This window comes from Bison bison, unplaced genomic scaffold, assembly GCF_000754665.1.
Source record: "Bison bison bison isolate TAMUID 2011002044 unplaced genomic scaffold, Bison_UMD1.0 scf7180017863888, whole genome shotgun sequence".
NCBI lineage: Eukaryota > Metazoa > Chordata > Mammalia > Artiodactyla > Bovidae > Bison > Bison bison.
This window is the reverse complement of record NW_011494460.1, coordinates 663,530-679,448: the sequence shown is the minus strand read 5'-3', so window position 1 is coordinate 679,448 and position 15,919 is coordinate 663,530. Positions and strand designations below refer to the sequence as shown.

Genomic DNA, 15,919 nt, shown 5'->3' with positions numbered 1-15,919 from the left:
ACAGTCACTGCAGATGGTGATTGCAGCCATGAAATTAAAAGACGCTTACTCCTTGGAAGGAAAGTTATGACCAACCTAGACAGCATATTCAAAAGCAGAGACATTACTTTGCCAAGAAAGGTCCATCTAGTCAAGGCTATGGTTTTTCCAGTGGTCATGTATGGATGTGAGAGTTGCACTATAAAGAAAGCTGAGTGCCAAAGAACTGATGCTTTTGAACTGTTGTGTTGGAGAAGACTCTTGAGAGTCCCTTGGACTGCAAGGAGATCCAACGAGTCCATCCTAAAGGAGGTCAGTCCTGGGTATTCATTGGAAGGACTGATGTTGAAGCTGAAACTCCAATACTTTGGCCACCTGATGCGAAGAGCTGACTCATTTGAAAAGACCCTGATTCTGGGAAAGATTGAGGGCAGGAGGCAAAGGGCACGACAGAGGATGAGATGGTTGGATGGCATCACTGACTCAATGGACATGGGTTTGGGTGGACTCCAGGAATTGGTGATGGACAGGGAGGCCTGGTGTGCTGTGGTTCGTGGGGTCACAAAGAGTCAGACACGACTGAGGGACTGAACTGAACTGATATAATATGGGCTACACAGTCTTTTAAGTAATATGTGTTCTCAACTACTGACCCTGACAGTTGTGTGATGAAAGTATAAGTATATCCATCTTGTGGATAGAACACTGAGGTGCTGAGGCACCTTCCTAACTGGAGGACTCCTGAGTGCCAAGGGAGGCAATTTTGAACTCATTTGGTCTCATGCGAACACATGTGATGTTGACCCGCTTGAGGGTGGTACCACCTATAAGCAAATATTCATCTCAGTATCAGGAATGGTTTTACCACACATAACAGAAAACCATACTAATCATAGCTTGTCTGGCTTGGGGGCTTCCCTGATAGCTTAGTTGGTAAAGAATCTGCCTGAAATGCAGGAGACCTGGGTTCAATCCCTGGGTTGGGAAGATCCCCTGGAGAAGGGTAAGTCTAACCACTCCAGTATTCTGGCCTGGAGAATTCCATGGACACAGTCCATGGGGTTGCAAAGAGTCAGACACGACGTCTGGCTTAAATAATAAAGAATGTTACTACTCTCTCCTAAGGAGAAGGTGAGCAGGAGGCAATCCAGGTTGGATGTAGCTGCTCAGTGATTGGCTCCAGGATTCCTGTCGCTTTCTGTTCTGATGCTCAGCCACCCTCCGCTGGATACCTTTCCATCTTTAGGCTTGTCTTCTCCTTGGCACAAGATGTGGGCTTCACACAATCTTTCACGATACTTAAGACAGGAAGTCAGGGGCAGTGCTAGCGAATTGTGTTTCTTTCCGCAGCAGGAATCAAAGTATTTCCCAGAAACTCCCGACACACTTACTCCTTTGTCTCATTGGCCAGAGCTTTGACTGTGGCCACCTGAGTTATAAGAAAAGTTGGGGAGTTGAGGATGCAGGAGAAAATGACTAGGGTAGACTTAAATAAGTGGTTCATGAGCCTGGGGACACATTAAATCACTGGGCAGTGTTAGGATTATTATTAAAAATATATAGATCTTTACTTAAAATTTTCCTGGAATATAGGGGAGAGATTTATACCACATAGCCAGGCAAAAAGCTTCCTAAATATACCTTTTAACATCTTTTTGTCCCCAGAGTTCCACTTTCTATATCAGTTGCTTTAATCTCATGCTGTCTTTCCAAAAGAATGAACACCTTTGAAATTCTCACTACACCCTCTTTCTACTTCTTTCTCCTCTTAACTCCTACTGATTCCTGGATCTTTCCTTCTGTGTTTCTTTTTCATGTAAGAGATTTAATCCAGCCTATTATGTTAACTATCTACTGGAGTAACAAGTTACTCCAAATTTAGTGCCTTAAAATAGACATGTGATTGGATAGCTTCTGTGGGTCATGAATTTGAGAGCAGCTTAGTTGGGTGTTTCTGGCCCAGGATCTTTTGTGAGGTTGCAGTCAAGATGCTGGCAAGGGGTGCAGTCATTGGAAAGCTTAACTGGGGCCAGAGGATCCACTTCTAAGACGGCTCACCCATATTGCTGTTGACTTGAGGCCTGTTTTTCACTCCATGGCCTCTCCACAGGACTGCTCAACAGGGTGGCTGACTTCCCCCAAAGCAAGTGATCTGAAAGGAAGAACATGTAGGTAGCCACTGTGCCCTTTATGATGGAGCCTCTGAGTCATATACAGTCACTTCTTCTCTATTCAATTTGTTAGAAGAGAGTAAGTTTAGCTCACACTCAAAGGGAGGGAAATTAAGTTCCACATCTATATATATTACCTGCTTTAGATTCCAAAACCCAGGAGGGAGCCAAGACCAGGGGGAGAGGTGGTGTCCTGACCAATGGGGCCAGAGCAAGCGGAGTTTGGTCTTGTTGTGCAAGGTAAGTCCTATTTGCCCTCAAAACTCACACAGGCACTCTTCAATAAAGGAAGCAGAGCAGATCTTGGATGGGCATAAAGAAAAAGGAAAACTGTCCACTACTAATTCTGAATGAACAGTGTAGTATTTGAAAAGGGAATGGGACATTTCAACTTAGAATTCTAATTAAAAAATACTAGGGACTTAGGGCTTCCCTTGTGGTTCAGCTGGTAAAGAATCTCCCTGCAATTCGGGAGACCTGGGCTCGATCCCTGGGTTGGGACGATCCCCTGGAGAAGGGAAAGGCTACCCACTCCAGTATTCTGGCCTGGAGAATTCCATGGACTGTATAGTTCACAGGGTCACAAAGAGTCAGACACAACTGAGTGACTTCCACTTTCACTTTTCAGGGACTTATTAAGACGTGATGGGAAAAAGAGAGACCCTCTTGGGCACTGCATTTTCTTTGAGGTGTTATAAAGTAAGTGACTTTGCATCACACACAGTGACCACCCAACTCTTGGGTGTTCATGTTGTGTTAGTTTTCTGTGCTGTAAATCAGTACCACAAACTTTAACAGTCTATAAGACCACTCAATTATCATCTCACACATCGTAAGTTTGGGCCTGGCACAGCTAGTTCTCTGCTTAGACCTCAAAAGACTGAAACGAAGGTGCCAGCTGGGCTGCATTCTCATCTGATAGACTAGACTCTATCAGAGCACACTGTCTATTCAGAGCCTCTTGCAAGCTGCTGGCAGACTTCAGTTCCTTTCGGTTTTAAGATTGGGGTCCCTGTTATCTTGCTGGCTGTCAGCAGTGGTTGCTCTTGGCTCTGAGAAGCTAGTCTCATGCTCTAGCCACAACACAACAGCTGACTTCCATAGCAGCTTATACAGGGTGTGTACATAGGTAGGTGAGAACTTTGGGAGCTGTATGGGTTTGCTGCTAAGTCACTTCAGTCGTGTCCGACTCTGTGCAACCCCATAGCCGGCAGCCCACCAGGCTCCCCCGTCCCTGGGATTCTCCAGGCAAGAACACTGGAGTGGGTTGCCATTTCCTTCTCCAATGCATGAAAGTGAAAAGTGAAAGTGAAGTTGCTTAGTCATGTCCGACTCTTCACGACCCCATGGACTGCAGCCTACCAGGCTCCTCCGTCCATGGGATTTCCCAGGCAAGAGTACTGGAGTGGGGTGCCATTTCCTTCTCCATATGGGTTTGCTAGGTCTGCCATAATAAGCATCACAGCTTATGAGGCTTAAGGAACAGAAATTTACTTTCTTGCCATTTCGAGAAGCTAGAATTCTGAGATCAAGCTATCGGCAGGGTTGGTTTCCTACTGAGCTTTTTCTCCTTTGCTTAAAGGTGGCTGTCTCTCCTCCCTGTGTCCACACATGGTCTTCCCTCTGTGCATGTCTATGTCCTAATATGGTCTTCTTATAAGGATACTGGTCACATTGGATTAGGGCTGACCCAGATCACATTTTACTGTAATTATCTTTTTAAAGGCCCTCTCTCTAAATTCAGTCATTCTAAGGTACTAGGTGTTAGAACTTCAACATATAAATTTGGGAGGAATATAATTCAGCCCATTCCAGGGATCATTTTAGAATTCTGCCGCCATTTAGAATTTTGGCTAGAGTTTTAAGGCCAACATTGGCTCTTATAAAAGTTACTATAAAGGTATTGTCACTCTGCTATGGAATTTCAAGTCTTCTTTAAAAGACTCACAACTTGCAAAATATAAAGCACTCCCTGGAATAAGAAATATTATTCTGAACATTTCCAATTCCTGAGATTTAGAATAGAATACTTATTTTAGATATTTGAGGAAACTATAAAGTTACTTATATATGTTTGAGAGAATTTGCTTAACTTTGGCATAAAATTTGAGTTTGTTCTAGCATTATTTTACCTCTGTTATTTCCTTTCTCAAATATACTGCTAAGTCATTTCAGTCGTGTCTGACTCTGTGCGACCCCATAGATGGCAGCCCACCAGGTTTCCCGTCCCTGGGATTCTCCAGGCAAGAACACTGGAGTGGGTTGCCATTTCCTTCTCCAATGCTTGAAAGTGAAAAGTGAAAGTGAAGTCACTCAGTCGTGTCCGACTCTTAGCAACCCCATGGACTGCAGCCTACCGGGCTCCTCCGTCCATGGCATTTTCTAGGCAAAAGTACTGGAGTGGGGTGCCATTGCCATATACAGAATATATGAAATAAACCTTAAAAATTAAAAGCATGTTAGGTTGCAATGCCTACTAATGAGCTGCAGGGGGTGTCCTTTGATTTCCTGATGGTGCCTTGAAAGTAGAAATGGGAGCTGAGAAACAGTTAAGAACTGGTGACTTCTGACATAGAGAACAGTCTGGTGGTTGTATAATATCATATAAGAAACGAATCGCCAGTCCAGGTTTGATGCAGGATACAGGATGCTTGGGGCTGGTGCACTGGGATGACCCAGAGGGATGGTATGGGGAGGGAGGTGGGAGGGGGTTCAGGATTGGGAACACATGTACATCCATGGCAGATTCATGTTGATGTATTGCAAAACCAATACAATATCGTAAAGTAAAAAAAAAAAAAAAAGATTATAGATTATAAGATTATAAAAAAAAAAAAACCTCCATTGTTAACACTAGCAAGGGGGTACTCTTTCTACCCTCTTCTGATGTCTATGTCAGAAGCTTTCTCTATCTCCTTTATACTTTAATAAAACTTTATTACACACACACACACACAAAGAATTTGTCTTAGTGGTTCAAACGGAAAACAAAAAATCAAAGACTAAATTCACAAACAAATTTAACATTAGGAAATCAGTGCTTGAGCAAGTGTAAGACATTCTATGCTTTGAAATAATCTTTTTTTTTTTTAATCTAGAATTTAAGTAATTTGATATTTATTGCCTTTGGGGGCTTATATGCATTCTAATTTTAGATTCTGGCCTAAAAAAGGAATCTTGTTTCAAGACAACTTTCACAGCTGACAGAGAAAGGCAATAATTTCTTTTTCCATATTTCTCCAAGCTGAGAATGTATACTTTCTATAATCAATTTAAATCCTCAAGGGAAAAGAGAGCTTTTCTTACACATTTAGAGGAGGGAGCAAAGGGAGGACATAGTTTAGACTGAAGGGGCCGATCACAGAACTATGCATACAGAAAGTGCTCAATAGATGTGTGTTAAATTGGCTTAAATTTAATTGAATTAGAGCTTACAATGAAATATGAATCACTGAAATGAATAAAAAAGTTTATGGACGCAATAAACCTTGGATATAAATCTTTAAAAGTTTTAGGACAAGCAAAATTGATGTCCTTTTATTCTTTACAAAAATATACCAAAATATAAAATAGGTTAATTATTGATCTTTACTAAGTTATTAAGGATTTGCTGCTGCTGCTGCTAAGTTGCTTCAGTCGTGTCTGACTCTGTGCGACCCCATAGACAGCAGCCCACCAGGCTCCCCCGTCCCTGGGATTCTCCAGGCAAGAACACTGGAGTGGGGTGCCATTTCCTTTTCCAATGCATGAAAGTGAAGAGTGAAAGTGAAGTCACTCAGTTGTGTCCGACTCTTAGTGACCCCATGGACTGCAGCCTACCAAGCTCCTCCGTCCATGGGATTTTCCAGGCAAGAGTACTGGAGTGGGGTGCCATTTCCTTCTCCGATTAAGGATTTAGAAGGGTCTAACTAGGAATCCAGGACACCTGGATTATAGACTTCATAAATATGAATGATTCTAAGCCTGTGTGTCATTTATATAACCAAAAATTCAGAAATATTTTTATGACTGATTCAAATTCATGGAATCAGTCATAAAAATATTTCTGAATTTTTGGTTTTATAAATGACACACAGGCTTAGAATCATTCATATTCATGAAGTCCATAATCCAGGTGTCCTGGACTCCTAGTTAGACCCTTTTTATCAGAGTCCACCTCCTCTTCAGAGGGTTTCTACCTTCTCAGGAAAGCTCAATGGATCAGATTTATGTCTGAAAAATCAACCAAATATGAATCATTTTAATAAATGTTTAATGAATAGAGATCTCATCTATTATTTTCTGATTGCTTCTACTTTCCTACTTTTTTTTTTTTTAAAGACAAAGTTCTTTTTAAAAAATAATTGTATTTATTTATTTTGGTCCCGCTGGGTCTCTGTTGCTCGTGCAGGCTTTCTCTAGCTGTGGTGAGCAGCGTTACTCTGCTTTGTGATTCATGGGGTTCTCACCGCAGTGGCCTGTTTCAGAGCACACACTCTAGACGCGCAGACGTCAGGAGCTGAGGCACACAGGCTCAGGAGTTGCAGCATGTGAGTCCCAGAGCTCGGGCGGCTTCAGGAGTTGCAGCACGTGGGCTTAGTTGCTCCACGGCATGTGGAATCTTTCTGGACCAGGGATCGAACTCGTGTCCCTTGCATTAGCAGGTGGATTCCTATCCACTATGCCACCAGGGAAGTCCCCTACTTTTTTTAAAGTGACATTATAAATTAGCATGAAGTTGAAATGTCAATTGGTCTGAAGCAGATAAATCTTCTAATTAGAACTTAACAGGGTGATCCTGTAACAGCCCAAAGACCTCATATGTTATGCTGAGCAAATACTTTCTTCCTGCTCTTACAACAAATGCTGTACACTTGTACAGTGGAGGAATTCAAGTGCCACTGAGCTCTCTTGGTGTCCACAGCTACACGGCTGGTGCAGTTTGTGGTGCCCTCCTAAAGCCAGTCAGGGATCCCTGCAGCTCCAGATTTTGTCCTGGGGAGAATCCTAGTCTGTGAATCATGTGTCATAGTCTTGGATCAGGATAATGCATTCTGATCTGTTTTGCCTCCTAAAGAACAGGAGAACTGGGTACCTAGAAAATTGTAGCTTCTTCCTCTAAGCAGAGCAGAGAAGCCTGGACCCTAGTTGAGGCTCTTGTTCTTTGTTTTGGTTGGAAAATTATGTGTTTAAGGTACAGAAACATAATCCGTTGACCTCAAATAAAATGAGTGGGTAGTTAATGTTGTAAGCATGCAATGAAAATCTCATGGACAAAGGGACACAGTCAAGGCAGGTGACCTGGAGAACTCAAAGGAGGTCAGGAGTGAAACTGACCTAGGTTAAATCTGGCTCTGCAACTTACTAGTTGTATAACTGTAAGCAAGTCATTTTGTAACCCTATAAACTCTTTCCCCACTATACTTCTCCCCTCCTAACTTATGAGGATCCAATGTTATGGAAGATGGCCAAGAATGTTGGCTGGTGTGGAGTAGCTTCCCAAAAGTATGCTTTAAATTGGCTCAATACTTTAAGTGTGACTCATGGGATACTCATAGGGCATCACCATTCCTGGAAGTAGAAGCAAAAGAGATAGTTTAGTGAGTGGGCGATAGATTACATTTTGGATATGCTGAAATGTTCAACCGGACAGGATATTCAGGCCTACCAGGCTCCTCCGTCCAAGGGATTTTCCAAGCAAGAGTACTGGAGTAGGGTGCCATTGCCTTCTCCAATTCAGGTAGGAAGATCCCACAAACCAATGGAAATGCAGGATATGAATTCAGAAAGAAGGCAAGGCTGGCTAGAGAATCAGATGTGGGGCCTATCCAAAGAGAAGTGATAATTGCATTAGTGAGAGTACAGCCACTGAGAGTGCTGGGGTACAACAAACAGAAGAAAAGCATCTCAATTATGGGCACACACAAACTTCAGGGGAGGAAGAAAGAGGGAAACATGGGAAGGACTGGATAGAGAAGTAAGAGAATTAGGAAGGTGCTAGTATAGAACCCCACTCCAGTACTCTTGCCTGGTAAATCCCATGGACGGAGGAGCCTGGTAGGCTGCAGTCCATGGGGTTGCTAGGAGTCGGACACGACTGAGCGACTTCACTTTCACTTTTCACTTCCATGCATTGGAGAAGGAAATGGCAACCCACTCCAGTGTTCTTGCCTGGAGAATCCCAGGGATGGCGGAGCCTGGTGGGCTGCTGTCTATGGGGTTGCACAGAGTCGGACACGACTGAAGCGACTTAGCAGCAGCAGCAGCAGTATAGAAGGCTCCCCTGGTGGCTCAGCAGTAAAGAATCCACCTGCAATGCAGGAGATAATGGGTTCGATCCCTGGGTCAGGAAGATGCCCTGGAGGAGAAAATGCCAACCCACTCCAGTAATCTTGCCCAGAAAATCTCATGGACAGAGGAGCTTGGTGGTGTTGCAAAGGAGTCCAACACAACTGAGCAACTGAATAGCAAGTACAGAAGTACATATAGGGCTTTCAGTGCATTAAGTTCTTTGGTGATTTTAAAGTTTTTCAGATGAATTACTTTATCATTCACGTTGAGTTGGTAGCATTCCTAGAGAAGTTTTGGGGGTAGCATGAAAAGAGTATAGGCTGCATCTGTGATTTACATATTAAGTTAAAAGAAACAAAACATTGCTCCTTCAAAGTAGCAGGGATATATATATATATATATATATACACTCTATATATGATGAAAAATTAACTGTCTTTGAAAAGGGCAGTTGCAAAAATATTTACAAGTATACACGCTAAAGCGTTAGTCACTCAGTTGTGTCTGATTCTTTGCAACCCCATGGGCTGTAGTCCCCCATGAGGCTCCTCTGTCTATGGGATTTCCCAGGCAAGAATACTGGAGTGGGTAGCCATTCCCTTCTCCAGGGGGTCTTCCAGACTAGCAATTGAACCCAGGTCTCCTGCATTGCAGGCAGATTCTTTACTGTCTGAGCCACCAGGGAAGCCTTGCTCTAATTACAATCTTGGGAGAATGTATAGTGTGGTAGAGAGCAGAAAACCAGAATCAGATAGTCTTGGGTCAAACCCTGTGACCTGCTTGAGGTACCTGTTTTTTCTTCTCAATAACTGGAAAATCACATCACTAAACGACAGCATCTTTTGTGATAATTAAATGAAACAATGCATATGAAGTACCTGGTGCTTCCCAGGTGGCGCTAGTGGTAAAGAACCTGTCTGCCAATGCAGGAGACTTAGAGACTTCGGTTTGATCCCTGGGTTGGAATGATCCCCTAGAGGAGGGCATGGCAATCCACGCCAGTATTCTTGCCTGGAGAATCCCATGGACAGAGGAGCCTGGTGGGCTACAGTCCATAGTGTTGCAAAGAGTCAGACCTGATTGAAGCGACTTTGCATGAACGCACGCACATATGAAGTACCTAGAACAGTAACCAAAGCATAGTCAATGTTATCATATCAATAATGTTTTTGTGTTTTTTTTTTTCCAGCCATGCCAAGTGAGATCTTAGTTCCCCAACCAGGGAATGAACCCTGTGCCCTCTGCACTGGAAATGCAGAGTCTTAACCACTGCACCACCATGGAAGTCCCTGTTAGGATTATGTCTCCATTGCAGCCCTCGTATTTTATCACTAGATGGCGGCAATGCTCCCTTAACCAATTTAAATGAAAGACAACTTTCTGGAGGAGTTGAAATTAGTGAAGGCTTATCAAACAGGAAGATGTGTGTAGGGCATCAGAAAAATAGGGGGAGCGGTTATATAGAGTTAGAGAGAGAAGAGGAAGGAAGGGAGGAGGGAGGGAAGAAGGAAAGAGAGGGGAAGAGAAAGATGGAGAGGGAGAGAGAAATATTTAGAAATAACTTGATATTGCAAAAGAAAACACTGAAATAGTGATTATGGGGTGGGCGTAGAACCAGATCTTATTGAATATCATTTCACATTCTATAGGATCTAGTGTTATTTTTGTTTATAAATACACATAGGGAGTGGTGGTTACTATATACTGTTGACCCTTGAACAATGCAGGGGTCAGGGGCACTGATCCCCACAGAGTCAAATATCTGACTATAACTTACAGTTGGCCCTCCATACCGGTGTTTCCTCTGTATTCACAGATTTATTCATCCTTGGATCATGTAGTACTTATTACTGAAAAAAAATCCACATATAAGTGGATATGCACAGTTCAAACCCATGTTGTTCAAGTTTCAAGTGTATTTTCTGTGTTGACAGTTTTTAAAGATCTATAGTGGTCCTAGGGCTTCCCTTAAATAATCTGCCTACAATGCAGGAGACCCAGCTTTGATCCCTGGGTCGGAAAGATCCCCTGGAGAAGCAAACGGCAACCCACTCCAGTATTCTTGCCTGGAAAATTCCATGGACAGAGGAGCCTGGTGGGCTACAATCCATGAGGTCCCAAGAGTCCAATAAGACTTAGCAACTGGACCACCACTGGGAGTCCTAAAGAGATTTAACAATACCAGCTGCCCAGTAAATGTCAGTAAAGCATAATGTGTTTTACTGTTCATTTAAATTAAATCATTAACCTCAATTGTAAAAATATGGCTATTTTCCTCTTTGCAAAATATTCCTTCTACATCAAGACACTTAATGGTACATTAGTTATCTATTGCTCTGTAACAGGTATCTGTAAGATTGGTGGCTTAAAATGATGATTTATTATCTCATTTTTTTCTGAGGGCCAGGAATCTTGAAGTGACTTAGTGAGGTGGTTCTGGCTTAGGCTCTCCCATGAAATTTCAGTGAAGACATGATCTGAGGCTACAGTCATCTGAAGGCCTGCCTGAGCCTTGGAGGACCTGCTCCCAAGATGGTTCAGTCACATGGTTGGTGTCAAGAGGCCTCAGCTCCTCACCAGTTGTTGGCTAGAGGCCTTCATCCCACCGCATATGAATTTCTCAGTAAGTTGGCTTGGGCATTCTTCCAACATGCAGCCGACCTCTTCCAGGGTTAGTGATCCAAGAGAGACCACAAGAAGGAAGCCACGACAGCTTTTATGACCTGGTTTCAGAAGCCATGCTCTAACTTCCACCGCATTTGTTCAAAGTGAGTCACACAGAAAATAACAATTGTCAGCAATATATACATATAAAAAAGAAATGGGATTCATGTTGATGTATGGCAAAACCAATACAATAAAGTAATTAGCCTCCAATTAAAATAAATTTAAATTTAAAAAAATGGGGGTTCCCATATGGAGAAATCACAGTCTGATCTCTCTCAATATGACCACATCCTCTTCCTGCATCTTGATTTGTTCATCTATAAAAAGAATACAGGCCAGGAAACCATGGCCACTTCAACTCTAAGGTAGTCTATCCCTGCTCCATCTGGGTGTGACCTTAGTTAACAACGTGGTCCTACCAGTGTGTCAACCCTACCGGCCTGTTCTAATTAAGGCAGGAGCTAGTACCAGAAGTGGGCTTCCCAGGTGGTCCTAGTGATAAAGAACCCGCCTGCCAATGAAGGAGATTTAAGAGATGCTGGTTCCATTCCTGGGTCGGGAAGATCTCCTGGAGCATGGCATGGCAATCTACTTCAGTATTACTGCCTGGAGAATCCCATGGACAGAGGAGCCCCACGGTCTACAGTCCACAGGGTCCCAGAGAGTCGGACAGGACTTAACACAGTATCAGAAGTAGCTTGTCAAAGTGAAAAGGGTACTGGGTTTGGCTTCAAAGTGAAAGTCGCTCAGTCATGTCCGACTCTGCGACCCCATGGGCTATACAGTCCATGGGATTCTCCAGGCCAGAATACTGGAGTGGGTAGCCTTTCCCTTCTCCAGGGGAATCTTCCCAACCCAGAGATCGAACCCAGGTCTCCCCCATTGCAGGCGGACTCTTTACCAGCTGAGCCACAGGGGAAGCCCTTAGCTTCAAAAGTTGGCCCTGAAACTCACTTAGCTACCGGACCCTAGGCAGTCCTTCAATCTTAGTTCAATCCACTTCTTTACAACTGGAATGCTATCCCTCGCCCATCCCATAAAGTTGTTAATAGGCTCAAAATTAGGTAATTGGGCATTTACCCTGTGGCAGAGAATTTAGACTCGACCTTTGATCATCACAACAACCCTGTAAGATATAGAATATTATACTTGTTTTACAGGTGAAAGAAATTGCGGCTTAGAAAACTTACGTAAGCAAGATTAACTTTAAAAGTGATCAACTTAAAAGTGGCGGAACTAGGAATCCAACCCAGTTCTGACTCCAAAACCTGCGCGCAAAATAGAGGTAAACTATTTCCGTTTGACGTTAAGCGGTGACCATCTGACATAGTAATATAGATTCGTCCTGAGTCACCACCCTGTAAGGACTTCAGAAACGTGTCCATCAGACCACGTTTTCGCAAGCCTACTTTGCCCATAACGCTCATCAGATGTCTGGAGCATCACTGTTTGAAGCGGCCCTGCCGCATGAGGCGTGCGGGAACTAACGCAGTTCCGCGCCCTCAGGGCACGCAGGAGACTCACGCACGTCCACACGTCAGAACCCAGCGCGTTTCTCTAAGTGCTGCCCCCAAACCAAGTCCCCCAGGTCCCTGCACTCAACCCCTTCGCTGTCAGAAGCGTCGTCTTCAGGTAAAGGCCTAGCTTACAAGCTGTGGGCTTGGTTCCGTCAAGCGTCAGCCGGCCGTCGGCTGTGGGACACCGAGCCCCGGACCCCAACGGGACCTCTCGTGGGCGCGGCCCTCACCACAAAGCCCTTTATGGAGGCTCTGGCCTGACGCAGGGCCGCCCGCACCTCCAGGCGCGAGCAGGAAGAAGGCCTGTGCGCGCGGCCATGGGCGACTAGATGGGCGCGCGCTCGGCCCTCGACCCATGGGGGCCCCGAGATCCTCCCACACCCCAGCGAAGGTAATCGGGCGCCGGCGTCCTCTCGCGGGCACCAGTCTCGCGAGGCTTGGGCGGAGTGGCCGCTCCCGCCCCGTGTGTGGCGTGAGTGGGAGGAGGGGCGGAGCTAGGCGTGGGTGGGCAAGGCGCAAGGAGGGCCGGCCCTGACCTCTCCCCGCAATCTTCCTTCCCTCTTACCGTCTCTCCTCTTCTTCCCTCCTCTTCATCCCCACTTCCTTCCCCTCTTCATCTCTCCTCCCCACCCCGGGCTCGGGAGGACCCGGGTCCTCCCGGGATCTGCGCATCCAGCGGGAGGACACCCATCCCGAAGCCTGAGCGGGAGGAGGCATGGGAGTGGTACATGAAGTGGGTCACATTTTAAGCGCAGATTTTTGCAAAAGGGAAAACCTGGGAGGAAGGTCTGCATTCTTTAAAAGGGCTCGCGGATGGAGGACGGAAAGTCCCAGTGCCAGCCCGTGCTTTGTGGCTTAACACTGTCACGTTTGAGACACATTTTGGTGTTGAGGTTTTTTGAGCCCATTTGGCAGGCTTTAGGCAAGGACAGAATACGAGGCCAGAATGCTGATGCTATTTACCTGGCATTTTCTCCTAACGTGGCAAGAAGTGATAAAATGAGTTCGTGGAAAATAGAAGAGAATAGAGGTTCAGTTCATGAACATCGGTGAGGGAGGTTCTTAGATTCAGACATTTTTTTTTTCTGGATCTTTTTATTATTTGGATATTAAAATAGTCAAGTGAAATATTTTATCTTAATTAGGTGTGTTGCAATCATTTCAGGTAAAATGAACAAGAATATCTGAGTCATTACATCAGGCACCTGTGTTAGGAAATTGGACTGTAATAATTCACCATGGCTTATGGCTTGCAAACAAAGAATGGAGTAGAAAAGCTTTTGCGGTGCAATTGTTATAAAGTGTAAGTAGTTTTTATCAGGTAAGCACTGACTCAGGGTTGGGGTAGGGGGGAAGCGTCCTTGTTAAAATAAAAGTACTGGACATTCTTATGTTCCCCGTGAGATACTGGACTGTATGAGGCATTTTCTGGTGCCTGGATACTGATTTTTTTTTAAAAAAGGAAAATGCTTTTATAAGGATTGTTAACGATTCTTACTTGGTTTTTTACAACAAAACAAATTTCAAATGAGAAGACTAAAATTTGGTAATATGATCAAAGTCCCTCAGTCATGTAGTACAAGGGAGTGACAAGGACTGAAGTATGAGTTTTCTTACTCCAAAGCAACATTTTCTACTACTGACAACAACCTTAAAATACCTCTTTAGATAGTGTAAATCTAACTTAAAATGCCTTGGTGTCTGATACATCTTAACAGAACACTTGATTAACTGGTACAGAGTCAGTTTTGCATCCTGTGTATTTGGAGGGTAGTAAATGGACAATATGGGCTTTCCAATCAAGAAGACTGGGGCTCTGGAAATGTAAATTGGTACAGTCACTGTGGAGAACAGTATGGAGGTTCCATAAAAAACTAAAAATAGGACTACCATATGATCCTGCAGTCTGACTCCTGGGCATATATCCGGAGAAAAACATGATCTGAAAGGATACGTGCACTGCAGCACTGTTTACAATAGCCAAGACATGGAAACAATCTAAATATCCATTGAAAGAGGAATGGATAAAGAAGATGTGGTCCATATATACTCTGCCATTAAAAAGAATGAAATAATGCCGTTTGCAACAACATGGATGGCCCTAGAGAGTGTCATGCTGAGTGAAGTAAGTCAGACAGAGAAGGAGAAATGTGTATGACTGTCCTTATACATGGAATCTAAAAAGAAATAAACTTACTTACAAAACAGAGACTCACAGACTTAGAAAATGAACTTATGGTTGCTGGGGTGGGGGAGTTGAGGAGGGATAGTTAAGAACTATCTTAACTATCTTAACTAAGGGATAGTTAAGAACTATCTTAACTATCTTAACTAAGGGATAGTTAAGAACTTTAGGAAATACTTCGTGTATACACTGCTGTATTTAAAATGGATAACTAACAAGGACCCATTGTTAGCAAAAGGAACTCTGCTCAAAAAAAAAAACAAAAAAACAAAAGCCCTACCAAGAAAACCAGGGCTCAAAGCCTGGCTCTGCCCCTGGCTGCCCATGCTGCCTTGAGTAAATTACTTAGCTTCTCTGTGCCTTGGCTTCCACATCTGTGAAATGAACAGATCAGTACGGACCCACATGGTATGGAATACAAATGAAGTAATGTAGGTAAGGTACTTGTATGTTGTCTGAAATAATAGTAAACCCATAGTGAACATGGGTTGCTACTACATGAGAGTTTCACTCTGTAATACTGTTGTGCTGCTGCTGCTGCTGCTGAGTCGCTTCAGTCGTGTCCGACTCTGTGCGACCCCACAGACGGGAGCCCAACAGGCTCCCCTGTCCCTGGGATTCTCCAGGCAAGAACGCTGGAGTGGGTTGCCATTTCCTTCTCCAATGCATGAAAGTGAAAAGTGAAAGTGAGGTCACTCAGTCGTGTCCAACTTTTCGAGACCCCGTGGACTGCAGCCCACCAGGCTCCTCCATCCATGGGATTTTCCAGGCAAGAGTACTGGAGTGGGGTGCCATTACCTTCTCCGACTGTTGTGCTATCTTGTTTTAAATTTTTGAACTTGTTTTTTAACCTCTCTGCCGCAATCTATCGGAGAAGGCAATGGCACCCCACTCCAGTACTCTTGCCTTGGAAAATCCCATGGATGGAGGAGCCTGGTGGGCTGCAGTCCACCGGGTCGCTAAGAGTCAGGCACGACTGAGCGACTTCACTTTCACTTTTTACTTTCATGCATTGGAGAAGGAAATGGCAACGCACTCCAGTGTTCTTGCCTGGAGAATCCCCTGTCGGGGAGCCTGGTGGGCTGCCGTCTATGGGGTCACACAGAGTCGGACATGACTGAAGTGACTTA

General features: G+C 44.2%; 1 protein-coding gene across 2 annotated transcripts in view; it reads left to right on the top strand.

Annotated features, from left to right (window-relative positions):
- The window catches only part of LOC104984142 (chromosome unknown open reading frame, human C4orf36), a 22,275-nt gene that overhangs the window by 2,548 nt on the left and 3,808 nt on the right, over positions 1–15,919 (top strand). The window contains exons 2-4 of one of the 2 annotated variants that reach the window (XM_010833770.1): positions 10,822–11,043; positions 12,248–12,372; positions 13,770–13,907. In XM_010833770.1, coding sequence (XP_010832072.1) covers positions 13,843–13,907 — 65 coding nt within the window. In that variant the 5' untranslated portion in view covers positions 10,822–11,043; positions 12,248–12,372; positions 13,770–13,842. Of the gene's footprint in view, positions 1–10,821; positions 11,044–12,247; positions 12,373–13,175; positions 13,338–13,769; positions 13,908–15,919 lie in introns of those variants that run through there. The other variant, XM_010833769.1, reaches the window with a different exon arrangement.